The sequence below is a fragment of the Echiichthys vipera genome (assembly GCF_963691815.1).
Source record: "Echiichthys vipera genome assembly, chromosome: 17".
In the NCBI taxonomy this organism is placed as follows: Eukaryota; Metazoa; Chordata; class Actinopteri; order Perciformes; family Trachinidae; genus Echiichthys; species Echiichthys vipera.
This window is the reverse complement of record NC_139842.1, coordinates 22,509,760-22,530,421: the sequence shown is the minus strand read 5'-3', so window position 1 is coordinate 22,530,421 and position 20,662 is coordinate 22,509,760. Positions and strand designations below refer to the sequence as shown.

Here is a 20,662-nt window from a genome sequence, read left to right as displayed (position 1 = left end):
TTGAAAAGAAGTGGACCACATTAGAAAACTCTGCCCCTTAGAAGCAACGAAAATAAATAATTATAGATGCAATTAAGTTAATAGTCATGTTAATTCAACTAATACGCATTTTTTGGTGATAAGTAGCCTATTTTTCTCTAAGTGCAGATGAGTCTTTGTGTCCAAAAAATGCAATACCCTACAACATAATTTACAGTTAACATTATACTTTGCATTTGTGATTTTTCACAAATACAAATACTGCACTTCAGGTCGGATCTTTTATGAAAAAGCAGCAACAGTGTGCTAAAAAATACCCCCCAAAATGTTTTAAAATATAATGTAAATATATTATTACATTATCAACTCGAGTTTCAATAATTAGTTTTTAAAAGATTAAAGAAGAAATACAAATACAGTTGATGTGTGTACATAATCCATCAAATCTAGGGTATAGTGGATTTAAAGACTCAAAAGTGACACAGTTGAGAATCTGGGAGAAAATATAGCTTTAGATTTATTTCACTGCAACAAAGTTAACACTAATAGACAGTTGATACATTTTTAATACATAACTGCAAAACTCTCGTCTGGTTTACATATAACAGGATGGGAAACACTCCAGCACAACAACCCACTGTCATCTGTCAGTACAACCACTTTAGAATTTGAATATACCATTCATTTTGTTCAATTTCAAAGCCCTTTGGTGTAATGAGTGAGATTAATTAGGTCATCAAACTAATCTCACCCAGCAGACTTTAATATGAAAATAATTGCCTTATTTTCTGTACACAGTTCTGATTGTTCTTTAGAAATGTTGAAGAAAAAAAAGGAAAATTGTGAGCATTTATCAAATTCATATTACTCACTCAAATGAGCATCGGGCTGAAAGTAAATGTCTCTTTTTATTTTCTCTTTATTGAAAAAAATAAAAATGTGTATGAAGACATTTGGTCCGGTTCAAAAGCAACAAGCCCTAAGATGAATCACAACCTTATTAAAATTGATTTCGATAAAACGTGTTTGTCTTAGTCATCCCACACAGCCTTGCAAATGTCACTGGACTCATCACAAGCCTCAAACAGTCAACACATATTTGCAGTTACATTGTCTGCTCTCTACTATCTATTCTAATTTGTAATTGCATCTTTGAGGTGGTTTGCATTTCCCTGGCATAGCCTGTATTTATTTGTTCCAGTATACCTCATATGACTTCTTCTCTGTGTAACTGGCTTCTGTTGTTCCTGTGCCACATCTGACTTTTTCCTTTACCACCTTCACGACTAGACCACCGGCCAGGGCAATGCCTGCTGCAGCCTTGCCTATCTCAGCCACTGCAGCCAGGATGCGTGTTGATACCGCCACAGTGGCCCAGGGGTCTGACACAACCCTGCTGCTCACTGATGCCACAGTGGAACCTGTAACCCCGCATACAGCACCAGGAGACCCAGCAGCCACTGGGACGTTGGCAGCCACCCCCTGGGCTAAGACTGCTCCGGCTGTAGCACACTGAGGAGGCCCAGTACCTGTAGCTACACTGCCTACAGCGGCAACTGCTGCTGAAGCCAAACCAGCATTTGCTACACCTCCTGCCCCTACTGATGCAGTTTCAGCTCCACAGAGGGCTGTAGTGCAGCAAGCTGCTCCCTCCAGAGCTGCGACTAAAGCAGTCCCAGCTCCCATGGTGCCTCCCACACCTGCTGCCACCCCCACAGCCGAGGCCCCTATGACACTAACCTGCCCCAGGGCATCCAGAGCGCCCTCCCTAGGACTGGCAGCTTCAGCACCAGTAATGGCTCCAACAGAACCACCCAAAACTCCACCAGTTGCTGCCCCCAAGGCTACTGCAGTTTTCCCTGAGGCTGCTGCCACTATAGCCCCGACAGCTTTCCCAACACCTGTGCCTCCGACTACAGACATACCAGCTAACTGACTTGCGGCGAAACCAACGGAGTTCCCCATAAAAGATGCCCCGGCTGCAGCTGCTAAAGGGGCAGCGGCCCCAAACACTGCCCCCACAGCCATGCCTGTGGCTCCAGCAGCCACCAGGATCTTAACTCTGTCCAGCACCTTAGCAGAGAGTGCAGCCTCCCTCCTCCTGCGAATCAAGGATGAACGGAGAGACTGTCGCCTGCTCACGGCCCTGCTGCTGCTTCTGAACCGGTCTCTACATTGTTCAACTCTGTCTCTCAGGAAGCTGAAGGCGTTGCCTTGGCTCTCCTCTGTCCACCTCTCCACCCTAAAATCCTCTTCACTTCCGCTCTCCAACTCCCCCCTCCTGACCCCTTGTGATTCTCTATCCGTGCTCTCTGCTCTGTTAAACTCCAAGTCACACTTCCTTCGTTTTGCAAATGTAGCTTGTTCTGCCCTCTCTGCTTGCCCTGGCTCCGTCAACATCCTTTTCTGCTCCTCCCTGATGGCTGCCTCTGCTTCTAAAAATATGATATTGGTATAAAACCCTTTCTCAGTCTGCTTCAGCATGTTGTCCACCTTCATCAAGAGTTCTTTAACCTGTGCTGAGTTGCTGGTGTCTTTGTTGTTGAGTACATGGTACCTGCCCCCACACCTGTCAATCAGAGCCTTAAGGCCAGCAGGTGCAGTCTCCCTCAAATAGTCTTCAATCCGTATGCCCTCCAGGTCATCACCCCTGGTAAAAAGAACCACTGTGTGGTGACGGACTGCATCCTCCCCAAATATCTTAGTCAGCTCGCAGACAGCCTGGTTCTCATTAGCTGTATATCGTCCTATTGGCACCACCAAGAGGAAAGCATGTGGCCCAGGAGCAGAGAGTGCCACACATTTGGCTACCTCTGCATGGATCTGCTCCACACTCAGGTGAGTGTCCCCAAACCCTGGCATGTCAACCACTGTGACTCTCCTCCTCACCCTCCTCAGTGTGACAGCCTGGTCATCCTGTTCCTCTACAAGCTCAGTGCTCCCAAGCTGACAAATCTGGGTGACAGAGCTGGCACTGATCTGTGACAGGAACTGCCTCCGGCCCAGGATGGTGTTCCCAGACGCACTCTTGCCAGATCCGGTCTTTCCGATGAGGACCAGCCTGAGGTCTTCATTCCATCCGGAGGACCATCCTGAGTCGTCTCCATCCCTCTTATCCTCCATGTCAACTGGCTGCTTTTCTCTTCCTACTCCCCTGTTGGAAAAACTGCACAACAGAGTTATTTGAAACCTTCTGAGGCTATTCTTTGGTTTCATTTTGATATGTTCACTGCCATTACAGAAGATAATGAAGACTAAACAAGTCTTGTTTTGAGTTATGCAACAAGCCTAGAAAAAGTCAGTGTTATCAGGAAGGTTCTGGACAGAAACAAAACAACAGAATGTGTTATCTAAAATGACATACAAGTGACCTACTGACTAGGTGCTTATATTTGAGCTTTATAACTCAAATGCTACTCAGTAAGAACCAGCAATGGAGCTTAAATCAGATATCAAATGCACTTTTCAGGTTTTAAACTGTCACTGTTATTCATTAGCAAACCAAAGCTATCAGCTAACTTGACCCAATATCGACCACAGCCACCAGCTAATTCCACATTAGCAAGCTAACGTTAGCACGGTGCTAGTTTATGACGCAAACAGCAACTATCACACATGAGGGGGTTATCTCCTCACCAGAGTCCACGTTCCTGGAGACCTCCAGTGTTACCGTCCGAGGTCAGGTCTGCCCTGCATTCAAGCTCCGGTGTCTTCTGGATGAAGCCGGTTACATGTGTTGTTGAGAGCTGTGTTAAACCCAAACATCAACAGTGGACTTTGGTGTAGTCACTTCGGGAGCGGCCTGCCCTCTGTTGGCTGATCTCTACAGCCCGCTGTCACACACCCACACACATGTGAAGATGACCCACAGCAAAGGGGAGATCACCGGGAGACAACATGGCTTCTACCGTTACATATCCACAATAAATGGAAAGAGTTACATTAGAAGATGATGCACGATATTAATCCCACTAATGATTAATACATGTGTTTTAAGGTGTGTGGCTGTGGACAACAAATGTTCATTTTGTAAAAAATAAGAAACTCAAACATTTATTCTGGGAGTTTGAACTATTTCAGCTCTCAAAACAATCACTTAATTCAATTAGAAGCTAAATATGTAATTCTCTACGACCAAAACTAAACAGTACGTTGGATTGTCAATGTATTCATCCAGAAAGCTACATTTTCAAAATCTGGGCCAACCTTTAATCCTTCCAAAATTGAATTTAGGAATTATTTAGCTTATAGCTTTTAAGAGAAATGTGATTACAGTATATAGCACACCTTTCAATTCCATTTGTTGTATTTATTTACTTTGTATTGGTTTATTTTTCACTTTCTTTTTTCAATTGTGTATTTACATACTCTTTCCTCTTAAATGTACTCATGTCATCATAATGCAAGATATATATACAGTATATATACTGTATACACACACACACACACAGCTGTGACACGCAAACACTGTGGCAACACGACTGACAGACTTTCTGTTTTTGTACATATCAGAGTCACTTTATTTCATTTAATCTTGATAACAAAATGGCTTGTTCATTCTGCAGCAATGATATTCTTTCTCTGAATATACATATAGTTTTATAACAGTCGTAATACTAATTAAAAATTCCATAAATCTCATTTCCATAGATCTAAACCCTTAAAATATGTCAATTTTCAGCAAAGGTAAACAGAAAATGAACACAGGTACAGGGCTGCAAGATGAATGGTCATGTACTGATGACAGATATTTCCAAAAGGATACAATGCTTATTCTAACTAAAGGTCATTCAACTGAAACAACTAGAGATTGGTGTAAAAAGAATGCCACATTAGGACTGGGCAATAGATCGATATATTGTGATACGAGACCAGATGTTATCTTAGATTCTGGTGTCGTAATATGGAGTCAGTGTTTTCTTTTCCTGGTTTCATGTCACGTTCTGAACTTACCAGACTTTTTCAGCTGTTTTATTATTCACATTTACCCACTTAGTCATTATATCCACATTACTGATGATTATTTAACAAAATGATACTTGATACTCTCCATATTGCCCAGCCCTACGCCAGATGTGTAATAAGTAAAATTCACTGACGATGGTGAGGAAATAAAAAATATTGAAAAAGCCAAACATCAAAAACAAATGAAGGAATACTGTCTTTTAGGCAAACAAAACAGAAAATGCATCCTGAAAACTTTGAGCAGCAATAAGAACGACATCTGCCCTCCAACAAATCAATCAATCAAAAATGTATTCAAGCTTAACCTAACGAGAAACAGGCCAAATCAAACGAGGCGAGGACAAATTCATATTTGGCAAACACGTAGTTGAAGCATATGGGTTTCAGACACATTAAATCTAGACCAGACACAATACGTTGGGGCTTCTTAGATTATACTAAAATGAATTATATTCCAAAGTACAGCTATGTAATCCTCAAGTTATCAAAAATGAGTTTCCCTTATCAGCTCCTTTTCCACAGACACCTTTTATGTTTGATTTTCCAATTATAAATCACTGTAGATGTACAGCAACTCAAGCCTTTGTCAGAAACTGACTAACCTCCACTTCACCGTTTTGTGTCACCTTGAGGGTTCCTCTTTTGTTTTCAACAGAGCACCTGGCTTTTGTACAAGTGATGACAGCTTCCTTCACTGTCGTCGGAGTCTACAAGTCAAAGCCACCCCTTGTGGACTGTGTGTATGCTCCTTCGTTTTCTCCTCCTCTTCTCTGCTCTCCACGAGCACCGTGGTGCAGCGCTATAGCTCGGTGCGGGAGCGGGAGATGCGAGGGCCTTTCCTGATTTCTTTCCTCTTCTCTTCTTTCCTCCTCCTCTTCTCCTCCTCCCTCAGGATCTTCTGGAAAGCCTCGGCAGTGTGAAGCAACTGAAGCGGAGGAGAAAGGGTTAGAGAGAGGGATTTTTATCGAGGCTCTGTAAGAGTTAATGTTATTTTAGGGACTTTTTCTAAAAGCAGTACATCAAAGCAACTTGTTACTAAGGTGTAACTAGGGGGCCGACAGAATGTTAAAGGGACATTAAGAGAAGCTGAGAACAACATGATTACACCTTACTCACATCGTCTCTCTCTGTGCGGTACGGGTTTATAAAGTCTGGGGCTTTCTCTGTTATTCCCAGCTCCTGTGACATCTGAGAGATGAGCAGAGTAGAAAGATGACAGAGGAAGAGGAGAAGGGAGCACATTATCAATTCTTCAGAAGAGATAAGGAATGAAAACGAGACAGTCACATCAGTTATTCTGCAGCTAAAAAGCAGTATGGGGCAAGCGGCTACAGACAAAATCAACTTTTCTTCTGAGTACTATATCCTCTTCTATCATTTCAGCTTTAGATCCTATGAGCTACATTAAATTGAGAGTAGGGGATGAGAAAGTTAAAGTAGAGTTACTGAGGACTGGACGCACACTCTCGCTGCTGCCTCTGCTGCTACTGCGAGTCTCAGAATTAATCCGCAATATAATCCTCTTGGCACATTGCTAAGGTCACAGATTAATCCTAAAGACTTTAGTTCATTAACCTGCGCATTAAAATGGGATATACCATTTTATCTGCTTTACTTTTCCGTGTTTTGAAGGTCACAATCCATCATGGACAGATCTGAAGACAAATGACACATTCTGAAGTGACGGCAGTGCGATATTAGCCGACACTGAGGGTGTGTTGTGCACGCACATGACAGCAGATGGCACTAAAATCTCCACATCTGCTGCATAATCTCAACTTTGATGGCTCTGTCATGTCTATGCACCAGTCGCATTTACACCATTGTGAGTTATATTGCATTGAAATGTTTTCCATGTTCTCACTATACTCTCTACACCCTAAAAGGTTAATTTCATCACGCAGTTATGTTGCATTCTGCATCCAGACGAAACAATAAGAATGCATCATATACAGTATTTTGTTCAGGATTCAAAAGTAGAGAAATTTGCAAAAGAATCCAAACTGAATCAGCATCAGTATTGAGACTCATGTTAATACTTTCAAGGCATCTACTTTTAGTGAGGTTGTATAAGGTTCTTATCCATAGTCCTTGTGTTGCCTACAGTAGATGGTTGTCACAGTTATGAGAAGCAGGGAGGAGGATAGGCACAGAAGCTAAGGAATGTACTGCTGTGGATGGGGCAGCAACAAAATGTAAAAAGGGCCCAACTAAAAAAAAAGAAGCTTAAGCGTACGCTAAACACATTTGACAATGTTTTCACGCTTTATTTAGAATATTTTCACCACTGCACCTTGCCGTCAGACAGCCCTGTTTAAGTTTATGCAGGGGGAACTGTCACAAGTCTTTTTACTTCACAGAACACGGGAGCTATTGCCTTTATCTGTTAGTTTTTTGTGTTATTGTGTGACTTTGATGTTTCAAAGGGTTAGGAACTAACTAAAAGAACAAACAAACTAATTATTCAAAGCAGTGGTAGACCAACAGCTCCTGTATTCTGCAAGGTAAAACGAATGTTTCTGTCAAAGGAGTCTGGTGGCTTTGACATGAGCGTAGATACCGGCTTCAGACACTAGCTTTTTGTGTCTCAAAGAAGTTCAGCTACTGCCCACATCCACATCAGTACATTGCTTAGTTTTCGTATTGGTACTCTTCCGTGCTTCTCCAAACTGGGGGTGTGACGACTTCCACACCAACATAAATGCCATACAAACATAATAATAGACTTTCAATGAGCACAGCCACTCAGCCATCTCTTTCAATGTGGTCTGAGTTCACATTTTCAGCAGCGTTATCTGAGCAGCACCCTCTCCGTTTAGCTCTGCAGGAGATCTCATAAATGTTTTCTAAATTCAGCCATTCAAAAGCAAGGCTTTTACAATTGGCTTTCAAAAGCTGTTTTTTATATATTTTTTATACCCTTACTGTTGAAGATGTTAGTGGATCGTGACAACACCATTATTGACAGGTGCCATTAATTACAGTTAGGACAAGATAAGTGATTGTCTAGTCTTACAAGTGTGAGGACATGTTGGTGGGCTCCTCCAGTGAAAACCCCTGTCTGGTTACAGAAATTCAGCCCCCAGCGCAGCAGGCCGTCCCAGTCAGTGTTCCTGTCGTAGTAGTGGTGGACGATACGTGGGAAACGCAACGCCACGTCGCCAAAAAATGCTGTATTCTCCACCACATGGGAAAAAGCTGCAGGGATTGATTTAAAGAGAGAGAAAAGAGGACAAATTTGACAACATATATGCACTGACACAGAACATGATGATACATTTGGAAGAGTGCAGCTCAAGCAAGGGCTCCAAAAGAGGATGAAAGAAATAAAAACGGACAGAGGTGGAGCTCAAGACAAACCAGTCAGAGGTGGTGGAGACAGAGTCAGAGTGTGAAAGAAACACTAGAGATGCTGCTAAATGAAGTGGCTTACATAAGTAGAGCAAGAGCGAATGACAAAAAAGAAATGGAACAAATGAAACAGCTGAGGTGTAAAGTGAATCAGACCTTCTTTGATCTTATCGTCCATAGGGAAAGGGTCATCAGGCTGCATGTTGGCCGCAACCAGGATTTGTCTGGAGTCCTCCAACACCTTAAGAATGAGAAACACAGATTAAGCTGTTGTTGCTGTGGTAAAACTGCTGAGATTTTAAAGGATAGGGTGTTCACTGCAGTGAATCTGTTGAACACAACGTAACAGAAAATCATGTTTTAGAGAATGAAGAGGTTTAAGTTTAGATACTAAACTGTTTGAACCACTGTCTACACAAATTAGTCCAGTTTTGGTTAAAACAAACTGAGAGCAAAAAGCCATTGACAGGGTCGGCGTGGCGTCTACAGGAATAGTTAGTGTAGAAAATGTAAGAAGTATGACCCAATTGGTCGAAGAAATATTTGGGGCATTTACAAAATGAGGGCACTTTTAAAAAAAGAGACATAGTGCATTAAGTTGCTGTTTATTGATGTGAAATGAGCCCAGATTAAAAAGCATACGGTAATCATCGCATACAGTTGCTATTTTTAGTGCATTTATATACAACAGCCATGTTTTGAGTGTGTTAGAGACAGAAATGGAAAATAAATATATTAAAAAAAATAAAAATGATGGCTTTATGTAGGATTAAGACATTGGCCTGAACTAGTAAATATAGTTTGTCCTTTGACCCCTTTAATTTTTAAGTACACACACACACGCGCGCACACACACACACAGAAATGCTGACAGTGTATTCTAGGCACTGAACGTGGAATATGCTACTTGTCCTTGAGATGCACCGCAGATGCCGAGATAACTGTCCTCTGGGAAAACGAGGCTTATTGTAAAGCAAAGTTCAGAGCTTATTGTGAGTGAATGGCACTCGACGCAGCTGAGTCTGAACAAACATTCAAATGAATGAGAGGAAACATGCTGGATGTAATCGTTGGATTTGGGCTGCGAACCTCCTCATCCTTCCATCTGCTGAGAGAACAGGACAGTCAGCTCTAAGAAGGAACTGTTGCTGTTCATGTCTCTTTTTATACTAGTGGCCTCATCTGTGCTTGATTTTGGCTGCCCAAAGACTATGTGAGCATATGACTGACACACACACACACACATGCATACAGCATACCTTGAAGAGTCCTTTGAGCATGATGTCTATGATCTTGTACTGCTGGTTGATGTCGTTCAGCTCTACCAGATTCTTGAGAGCGTTGAGTTGATCTTTCCTCTTGGTCTCAAACAGCCGCTTGTCTAATAAGAGGAGGTCAGGAAGACACACACATTCTCTCCACAGGGGCAGAACTCACATAAATGCTCTCCCATCTGTCACATTAAAAGGCACAGAAACGTTCGCTCTCTGCGACTCGCGTCTGTGCATTTGGCAGCAGCTCTGCATACTGACAGCAGAAGGATACAGATCTCCAGGTTGGAGTCGTGTCTCAGCCTGTGCATGTCGGAGTCTGCCGAGCTGAGGGCAGCAGCGGCCAGCGCCAGGACCACTGCACACACGCTCCGCATTGTCAGCAGGGGTCGGCAGAGAGGCGCTCTGAACAAAAAGATGACAAGCCATGAGACGCACGTCACACTGTTAAACATCTAATACTGGCTCAGTGTTGTGTGATTTCAGATTGTACAAAGCAGCAGAGAGAAGACTGTAACATTTTCTGACTGAACACATTTTCTTTTGATAGAGAAAACTTCATTTCACTGAAATGGTTCTTATTCATGGAGCCATTTTTCTTCTTTCAAAGCTTCTAGAAAGGCTCTCTGTATCTCGTGATACTTGTGGAGTAGGTGAAAATAGAGAGACATGCTGGGGATAAGTGGGCAATATAGAACGCTAGAGGGGAGCTGGCATTTCAAGAGGGGCTCCTTATGTTCCTTTTAAAAATACACATCTGATGTCTGGCACTTGCATAATCCCAGAGGAATATTTAAAATCCCTGTAGCTCTCTCTCTCTACTCCTCTCTCCCTCCCCCTGGTTTCTTGATCCAAAGCAGTGGTCGTCTCCAACATTTTCATCCAGTCGCAACTTCCTCTACCCCAGAGGCTTTTTTGATACATTTGAAAGGGAGGGGTGAGAGCAAAAAAAGATAAATACAACAGCTAAAAATAGGGCCTCATCAAATGAAAATTTCATGGAAGCCAAATTTTAAAGAAAACATTAGACGCAAACACAGAAGTAACTGGAGGGAGGGAGAGGACAATGGTGAGGAAAAGCTGTAATTCACATAATTCATGCATCATTTAGCAAAGGTTCCATCAATGATACCATCAAAGGGATGCAGAGGGGTACAGGGCTTGGAAGCAGGAGGAGAGTGGGGGTGGGGGAGTGGGGGGGGGGGTGTTGAGGCTTTGGGAAGGGAGGGGGGACAGAGGAGTGTGAAGGCGAGACCCTGTGAGAAATAACAGCCTTCCTTGTGAAGATTTCAGTCATTCATACTTTTGCTAAGACAGCTTGTCTTAGAAGATAATGAGTACCAGCGACTTGATTCTGACCTGACAGAATTGATCTTTACAAGCGCCCCGCTGCCGATTCTTGAGTCTGAAGGATGAGGACGTGAGCAAAACAAAATGTTAATTTAGACTGAACGAGCCCCTTAAGAATACCGGTTAAATCAGGAGCAGAAAAGCATATGCTCTGAGACAAACCCTCTTCAGAGGACTGACAACACGGCGCAACAGCCATGTTACACTCAAAACTTTGCTTTCACATTTAAAGCTGCAACGATTCGTCGACTAATCAGTTAGTCACCCATAAACAGAAAGTAACAGAAAGACTATCCGCCGCTATTCTGATAATTGATTAATCATTCATTTTTCATGCAAAGATGGCAGAAAATGCTGTTGTCAGCCCCTCAAATATGGAGATTTCCTGATTTTCCTTTACTTTATCTCATATTTAACAGTATATATATATATATATATTAGACAAGACAAGATGTTAAATACCTTGGATATTGAGAAACCAATAACATGGCCGGCAGATTGATCAATAATGATCGTTAGTTGCAGCCTTATTTACAGCACATCCTGACTAGAGCCGAAACTAATGATTGTCATCGATCAATCTGCTGATTATTTTCTCGATTGCTCATTTGGTCTATATAATGTTAAAGAATAGTGAAAAATGTCCATCCCAAATATCTTGTTTTGACATATAAAACAGAGATCAGCAGGAAATCTATGTACTTGAGAGGCCTAAAAATACATTATCTACAACGTCTGCGATTGCTTTTCTGACGATCCACTAATCGTTGGAGCTCTAATCCTGAGAACAGCAAGACAAATGTCTGTAGACTCCCCTCTCACAGTAGATCTCAAGATCTTGTTCTGGATCTACATGATGTACCATGACAGAGCCTACTGAAAAAGAGCTACCTCGGCTTTAGGTGTTGGTCTCTGTGGTAACTGAAGTCTCTTATTTAAAAATAAAAACAGCAAGAGAGCTTTTTTTCTTAGAGTCAGCAGAAACAAGTGTTCCTGAAGACAGCTGAGTGAAGACAATGTTCGATTAAGGCCAATTTGTGCATTCTGAGAACATCTTTTGGGTAGCTTCCCGGCTTTCTGAGAAACGCCGCACTAAATATCCCTAAGTGCCGGTCGAAAGCCTCATTATTTCTAGATAACAGCTAAGATAGAAAAGGGAGCCTCGTCTCTCCCGTAGCAGCGGCTGGTCAAGTTCTTTGATGCTCCTGTGTGTTTCCATTCAGTCAGTCATGTAGCTCTGACAGCTTTTTATGGGCAAAAAGGTTATCGCCACCAGCACAGTTTAATGCAGTCAACACATATGCGGCAGCTGCTTACGTCTCTGTGCAATTGGACAAAGTGCTGAGACTTTGAGGAGTAGCGTAAGAAGGACATTAGGACTGGATCAATCATCTCTAATGTGGCATCAGCAGCACAGAAATGGGAGCCTAAATGCATCCATTAACTGTAAGCAGGCAACCCTAATTATACAGGACGATCATTTAAGAAAATCTAAGGAGAATCTAGCAGTAATGCACTCCCGTTTAGAGATCAGATTACACTTTGCTACAGCCTGACAGCATGAGAGACTGTGGCACACTACAGCGTTCATTTCAACCGCTCCATGAATCTTATGCTGGGCTGCTTGGGCAAGATGAGACCTTTGACAGATAAATCTCTAACGTAACATGATTTCGGCCTGTGGTCATAACAGCAACAAGGAGAGTACTCCTACTCCCCCCACCTGTCTTACTTAACACACACACACACACACACACACACACACACACACACACACACACACACACACACACTGTAGGAATACACTCTGCTGCTCTGAAAGAAGTGTGCTTGGGATGGATTTCCCCTCCAGCAGCTGACCCGCTGATGGTCAGTGTCCAAGGTGGGAGGGTCTGGTTCAGATTTTATATATCAATGTGTCACTCAGGCTGGGTGAGGTCTGAAGGCAGCGGAGTTCTCGCAGAAGCCGTGTAAACCTACAGAAATCTCTTGGCCTGACGAGATTTTCTCGTGCCAGAGAGGCAGCAGTTTGATTTCCTGTGTGGCAGATGGCCCAGGTTCCAGCTTTGTCAGATAAAGTAGGCTAGCATATCTCATCATACTACACACCCACTATGAAGATTTGAATTCCCTGCGGTGTGAAAACATGCATCAGATAGTTCTACGATGCATTTTTCCTCCGTTCCCAAGGAAACATCTGAAAATAATCTTTAATCAAGAGTGGGGAACAGTCCAAACTGTTAACCAACCAACTCCGTGACATTCATTTCAAAAAGCCAAACTAGCCCTTGAGGCGAAAGCTACCCCTGAGGATGGAACGAGCAAGATGCTTATCAGACAGCTGGATGTGCAGCAGGAGTGGATCCACATTCCCTTCAGGCTGCCAGCCTGCTGTGGGAGGTTTGAGGTTCAAGGACTGACACATCATCTCTCTCTGCCTGCATCTGCGAGGCTCTCACTGTTATCATTCATACAGAGGCACAGCCGCGGACATGCGTAATGTGGAGGATGATGGCAGAGCCTGGATAAAGACTGTCATGTAGACCATCAATCAGATCGCTTAATTAATTTCGTGCACCTACCTGACCCTACCAGCGGCGCCACTGCCTGCGGGGAATGACTTCATTTAGTTGCTTTTAAGCCGGTGATAACGCGTTTTACATGGAGCTATGGTGTTAGGACCATCTACTGGTGACATACACACACTCCGCAATACATCACAATTCTTCGTATAAGGTTTTCTCGAGGGAAGCGTTCTTAGTAATTAACCAAGTGTTTGAAGTCGCTCCTCGACAAATCGATCGCGCCTGTCATCGCAGCCGTGTCCCGGCACAGGTGATCCGGCCGATAAAGCGCTGCACAGTACACACACAAAACTCGCGGATCACTTACCGTGTTGCAGCGGGAGACGGCGGTGCCACGGCAGCGATTGGCGGACAGCGTTTGCTCCAAAGTAGTGCAGTTTAACCTTTTTTTTTTTAGTCTCCACGAGACACGTTTAAGGTCAGCTCGCCGATGAGGGGGGCAGAACCGTCGGTGTGCCCCTCTGGATCCTCAGGTGACAGCAACACGGAGGTGGAGGTGTTCATTTACATGCGGCTCTCGCTGCTCCACTCCTCCAGCGCCACGATAGCACCGGCTGGCTCGCCTTGGACGAATGACAGCCAGCGGGCGCTAACCGAGGAGGAGGATGTTGTTTCCGCACGGAGGCTTTAAATAGCGACACCGCCAGAGCGCGGGGGTGCGTTCCGTTTCCCTCGTGTGTCTTCTGCGATAACGACATTTTGCGAGCCACATTTTTGAAGAATATTTTCAATTAGATGACAGCAAGAAAGAGTTAACTTTTTTGGTGTTTTGAACTTAAGCCGTGCACCTTTTCAACAAGGGACTAACTTCAGTGTAACAAAGTACATTGACTCAAACCATTACTCTACTAAAGTATCCTCAAAGCAATGTCAGTCAAAAGCAACTGGACAAATAACCAAGTCCAGTCGCTTTTGACTGAACTTGCTTGCTGACTAATGAAAACATTCACAGGCTCTACTCAAGGACACATCTGAGCTACTAACTTCTCTTGATTGTACTTTCCACTTGTAATCCACCACAATTCAGAGTCAATATTGTGCTTTTTACTTCACTTCAAGTATCTGACAGCCTTGGTCACTAGTTCCTTTACAAAACACCAGAGTTTGTAAAATATGAGGTTTTGTTAGAAACTAAACTCCCCAACAGTTTATACAAGTACAGCTAAAACGATTAGTCCATTAGTTGACAAAATTAATTCGCAACTATTCTGAAAAACATTAAAATCATTTTCTAATTTATTTTCAATAATTTCGGTTTTTTTTTAAATCTGGGTCTTAATCTGGGAATATTTCAGTGTGATATTAGTAGTTTTACGTAAAGGGATTTGAACACTTCCAACTTTGTCTTTGAATTAAATGAACACGACCATGAGTGAAGACCACTTGGGCTGTCTGAATGAACCTCAGCTTTTACTTTAGAACGAAACAACTACATCCTGGAGTACCTGAAACTAATCCAGACATCATCGGCAGAAATCCTACTCACAGAAAAAGGGAGTCATCAAATATTCTCTGCCTCCGTTTGCCCATCACTGACATCTCCCAAGCACATCAAAACCAGCCGCACTCCTGAGCAGCACGGCCGTGTTCACGTATCTGTCTTAAACTGACAGCACTGTGGAGGTGCTGACGGGTAACCAGTCCTTCCAGTAGAGTCATAAACAACTGGGACCCTCACTGGGACCAACCTTTCCCCCTGGGCATATTAAAGAAAAAAAGAGCTGAGCTATGGGATGAATAATTGCTGCTTTGACCTGGTCTATTACTTCTTTGGGTTGTCTTTTATTTTCATGAGTCGCATCAATCACGGTGCCTTGTACAACCATAAAGTTCTTCACTTTTGTGTTAATTCCTGAAATACTAGGCTATCCAAATAATAAATGGTGACACTAATGGTACATTTCACCTTGACCACTCTTATTACTCCGCAGTTGTAAAATTTAAATAGGACACACAAATGTCCAAGTGCGGTTCTCTGTCTGATTCGTGTCCTTTGTTTCAGGTGGTGTAGTGTCGTAGAGACACCCTGGTGTAGTGTACTTCACGGCATTATATCACATAAAAAGTAGCAAAGGAACAGATTTGGGCCTATAATAAAGACACAAATGTGTTTTAATTACTAAAGATCACTGTTAATCCATTTTTTCTTGAACACTGCTTTTAAAAATAAACTACTTGAAAAAAAAAGCAGTACATTTTTTCATTGTAACACTGTCAAATGTAGGAAGGAGTATGTGTTGCTTTAAAGAGATACTTGACCCATTTTAATCCAGGTCTGTGTCAGGGAAATTTAGGCATTGTGTTCAGATGAACAGTGTTTGGCCTGTCTCCAAAATCTGCCAAATGAAGTGAAAAGTGTCCTTTGGCATCATCACTCTCTGCCGAAATTGATGGTTTTGGCACATCTCCGATGCTCCATTCCTCTGGACTTGAGACAGTCTGGACTGTCCACTGAGACAGAGCAAACACCGATCATACCTGAACATAATGTCCACAGTGCCATGACACAGACCTGGATATAAATGGATAAAGTACCTCTTTAAGAGCAGGATGCAAAACTCACTCCAGATATAGGAACTAAAGGTATGTAACAATATATGAACAATGAAACAATAGCCATAACAATGTCAGTTTGTGGGAACATCAGCCTGCTTTCACTGTGAAGTCAGACAGACAGACGGACACATCGCCAACACGCCTGAAGAGAATAGTTAAGGAGCGATGAAGCAGAACGCAGTTGTGTGTTCATATTTGGGAGTGAACAATCTTAACTAAACTATAATTAGGTTTAACTTGAATATACAGTATGTATTGTGTTTACTGAGCACAAGTGCACAGTAAAGCTACTGCTTCAGTCACAGGTGACAGTGTTCCACTTGTTAATGGGGTATTTGTTTACTTTGAATGTAATATTACAATATTGTTTTCTTAGGACGGGAGCCAGTAAGGCTAACATCAAGCCAAAGAGACATACTGAGTATATGAGGGTGTGTGGGTGAGAGAGTCAATCGGCACGACAGATGTACTGAGCCTTTAAGTACAGACTCTGACTGCAATACAGTAACGACCCTGTGTTGTACAACATGCTGTCAAAGAGATTAAGTGAAAAGCACAACACGGACATTCAATAAATTGCCAGAGAAAATCCATAAAGATGCTCTGCTGATGTTTGAAGTATCTTTCATGTTGGCTCAGGGCGCTTGTACGTGTCAGGTTTTTGCAAAGTGTGAGATTGGTGTGATTATATATTCAGTATGTCAGCCTGTGTGTGTTTTGTACAGTTCACAGCTGTTTATGAGTGTGCTTCACTTCAGATGAGGGATACAAGACGTTGCTGGGCAGACCCGGGGTGCAGCTCTCGGCCGACGTCTGTAGGTCAAGGGTCTCCATCATACCTGTCACTCTCTGCTTGTGCTCCTCCGTGAGCGGCGGCTGCAGGGCACTGCTCTGGATCTGAGTGAGCAAAAGAAGAGTGAGAATTGTATTTTGTTGAATTAAAAGGGAGAGGAGAGACAGCGCAGGAGAGACAAGAAGCATAATGAGGAAGGGGTGACAACCTTAAGGGAGCATGGAGAAATGAAGAGAAGAAGCTTGGGATGTAACATCAATACTGGAACAAAAGATTAACAGGCAGTGAAGACAAGACCTAAAGTAGGAAAAAAAAGTCAAATATCTGAATCAGAGGAAAGAGTTTTAAGGCCCTTTTCCCTATGCGGATGACTGATAGCATTTTCTGAAAATTATAGATTTGAAACCACTTTGAAAAAACACAAATGGAAGCTGACAAAAGGCAAATTCTTCAGAGGGACACGCATGCATGCACGCACACACACACACACCTGAAATTTGCCGAATGCTAAATTAGATGACAGGAAGCTTCTATCGAAAAACAAAACTATTTATTTTATCTGTGACAGGCGGCGCAGAAGAATTACAACCACACTGACACAATGTTGTTGTGAGCCAGAGCAGCCCGAGTACTGTCAACAAATTATCATCATCTTCCACATGATCTCCATAATCATCATTCTCTGCACCACTGGAGGAGGAACAAATCTGCAACTTTAGAGAGAGAACAGAGCTTCATTTATGCAAGTGAACGTTTAATCTGTTTTTATTTGGCAACAGTTCCCATCAAGAGACTAGGTGATATTTTGAGAAAACAGTTGGGTGAAGGAAGAGGCAGAATCAGTAAAAAAATGGGACACAGGTGGATGAAGTGGAGTTTGTGAGGGGAGAACAATTTAGAGAGCACAAGGAGAGGAATAGGGGGAGAAACATAAAAAGGTTAGCAAGTGAAAGGTCAGGCTTTAAAAAAAGAGACAGAAAGTGTGATGGGTAATAGACTCCCCCCAGTCTGCAAGCATCAGAAATTATGAAGAGGGACTCTCCCTTAAGACCAGCTCTGATCTGACATCTAAGTCAGTATGCAGTGCAACCCGCCTGCACTTCATCATACTGACATATGCATACAGTTAGAGACAGGAAGGCAAGCAAATGTAAAAAGAGTCTGATTGGACTGGAAATAGCCACGGGCTAAAGCTGCAAAAGCAAATGATGCATGTATGCACACACGCTTACTCATGGGGAGGAAGTTATAAGATACCAAATTACCGACAAATTAACTCCTCACAAACAGAGATTTCACTTCAGTCCTCAAACGGTTCAGCACAACCTATGAACAAAGTTAATTGTGTGTGTGTGTCGTTTGTGAGGAGATTGTGGGAGAACACTCACACTGTCTAGAGACCTAAGAGAAGTGTGTCTGTCACATTAACCCCCCCCCCCGAACTGCCTTTGTGTCGAGAAACACACAGCCCCATACACACACACACACACGCACGCACGCACGCACGCACGCACACCCCCACCCACCCACACACACACACACACACACACACACACAAACACGCACGCACGCACACGCACACGCACACGCACACGCACACGCACACGCACACGCACACACAGTTTATGATTCCCTGGCACACGTTGCACTGTGAGCTGCAGTTTGTGCCATCACTCTGTCACTCCTCTGATTCTGAGCTCCTTTCAGAATACTAAGTGTGTTTCTGGTCTTATATATGATGCCAAATTTGAGCTAAGCAATCTGACATGGCCGCTACTTCTTCTGTGTTTTATAAAGTCTTGAAGCGATCCCAGATGGGCTTTATGCATTTGCTGCAAAGCTAACAAGAGTGACGGCGAGGACATAGTTCGCCATGCTCAACTTATGCTAAAACACAATTCACAGAGAAAACATGCATTTGAAGCCGGCTCATAAAACGCCATATTTCATCTGGGGATAGCTAATCTGAGTGATTTGATTAATCGTACTAATTACTACCTAATGCTGTGATCACAACTGAGCAGAGCAAAAATCACTGTTTTTGACACTTAATCTGCTCAGTCCACCAACATGATTTATGGAACAAAGTGTTCATTTTAAAACCAGACAAATATATCAGTTATATCAGTATATATATATCGGTATCGGTGCGTATATGTGTGTTTGTGTAAATGTATGTGTTATAAAGGATATATATAGAAATGGTGTCATATCCAGTTATTTGACTTCTGTTTACTTATTTTAAATGGTCAGTAATTGACTGATACTGAACATACAGTACTATTTAGCTATTTCATTGATTATTTATTTAAATGGTCAAAATGAACATGGTACTTATTTAGCTATCTAATTTATTCTTTATTTTCTCTGTTTTCATTTATAGATTTTTTTGGACAATGTAATACATTGTATGTATCTTGTACAATAATGTTAAATATTCTTGAATAAAGTTATTTGTTTAGGAAAGGAGCCTTCCTAATACCTAAGCAGAGTCGATCCACAATAAACATACAGTAGAGAAGTTATATTTTCTCTCCAGCTCAAAAATGTACAATATCAGCTGCCATATCTTTAATCTGTGAATGTCTCCACTCTAAAACCGGTATCAGGCCTGAAAATCCCATAATGGTCAGCCCCCCGATTCATTTACATGTTTTACATCTTTTCTGTTTGCACTTTTGGTAGAGCGTTCTACATTTCTACATTCAATATTTGTACAGAACAATACAACAATAGTCCACTGTTACAGGAAGAAAGTCAAAATGATCATATGCGTGGGAAGCTCCACAACAAGTTGCACTGCTGCAGGTGTGTTATATCATTATTGTGCTGGTCAAATAAACTTAAATACACAATAATCATTTCTGAATACACCACTCAACGGAAACACTAGCATGAGTGCACTACCACATGATGGTATTTTTCTAATTTCAAAATGCATTTGCCCGACCTTTTAGTACCAGGGACAAGGAGCCTAGTTTCAGTAGTTTTTTGAAATGATTTCCATAAGTAAGATCACAGTTAACCTTTGATGCATATACACAACACAGAATGGTGCAGAATGACCTATAAAAACAGTTTTAATAATTAATAATTCACCAAACAGTAGAGGCCTTTAGACTGACACTAAAGTTTCAACATCTATGGTTTACATCCAACATCAGCAGTGAAAGGCTGGACACAGAACAGGGACTGAATGGACGTGCACTATCATGTATTTACAGGAGACTTGTGCAATCATCCTCAGACCAATGGCCAGCAGCAACACAATGTGTACTGAGAGCTGAACAGATATTGTTCTGACCTAAAGCTTTATAATCATCAGATTTAATACTGGGAGGAAAAGAGTTGGGGACTTTATTCTTATAGGATTTGACTGGCTTCCAAAATTGAAACAGTAAGCTCTAAAAGTGCCGTGACTTGGCAGCTCTGCCTGCAGTTATGAAGCTATTTCTTCAATGCTTAAATGCTAACCAGCCGTTCGGGTCCCATGTGCGTCTATTCATCGCCTTAAACTGCCAAGTCAGGAGTACGCCAAGGGCTCAGTTTAGAATCACAACAAAAAGAGAAAGAATGGACTATCAACATAAAATATCAAAATCTTTTATTATTCAGGAAACATTGTAGCACCCAATAATGTAATCATTTTCTGAAAACGTACCGGTAATAGCGCCTGAAAATACCATAAAATGTGCACCTAAAATGATCAAAAATGTCCTAGCTGATGTTTATATAGTCTAAGGGTATGGGCAGGTCTATTTCCCATTGACAGGGATTTAACTTAACACATCTGTGCCTAATAACAAAAGAGT

The 20,662-nt window shown here is 42.3% G+C and overlaps 3 protein-coding genes across 3 annotated transcripts in view; all 3 read right to left on the bottom strand.

Moving 5' to 3' along the window:
- Positions 1-481: 481 nt before the first annotated feature.
- LOC310960368 (uncharacterized protein) lies at positions 482-3,777 on the bottom strand. Its single transcript, XM_083932056.1, has 2 exons — positions 3,616-3,777; positions 482-3,145 (listed from the first exon to the last, which is right to left on the bottom strand). Exon 2 carries the CDS (start codon positions 3,100-3,102, stop codon positions 1,168-1,170), a length of 1,935 nt encoding a protein of 644 aa, XP_083788182.1. The 5' UTR covers positions 3,103-3,145; positions 3,616-3,777; the 3' UTR covers positions 482-1,167.
- A 765-nt stretch (positions 3,778-4,542) lies between these two features.
- ccdc134 (coiled-coil domain containing 134) lies at positions 4,543-14,060 on the bottom strand. Its single transcript, XM_083931904.1, has 7 exons — positions 13,809-14,060; positions 9,841-9,971; positions 9,555-9,676; positions 8,452-8,536; positions 7,961-8,142; positions 6,061-6,132; positions 4,543-5,869 (listed from the first exon to the last, which is right to left on the bottom strand). The coding sequence occupies exons 2-7, from the start codon at positions 9,941-9,943 to the stop codon at positions 5,744-5,746; spliced, it is 690 nt and encodes a 229-aa protein (XP_083788030.1). The 5' UTR covers positions 9,944-9,971; positions 13,809-14,060; the 3' UTR covers positions 4,543-5,743.
- A 2,084-nt stretch (positions 14,061-16,144) lies between these two features.
- Positions 16,145-20,662, bottom strand: part of mei1 (meiotic double-stranded break formation protein 1) — a gene marked incomplete at both ends in the record, with an annotated part of 65,822 nt that continues 61,304 nt past the window's right edge. Inside the window, 2 exons of the mRNA XM_083930759.1 lie at positions 16,145-16,199; positions 16,827-16,954. Coding sequence (XP_083786885.1) covers positions 16,145-16,199; positions 16,827-16,954 — 183 coding nt within the window. The remainder of the gene's footprint in view (positions 16,200-16,826; positions 16,955-20,662) is intronic.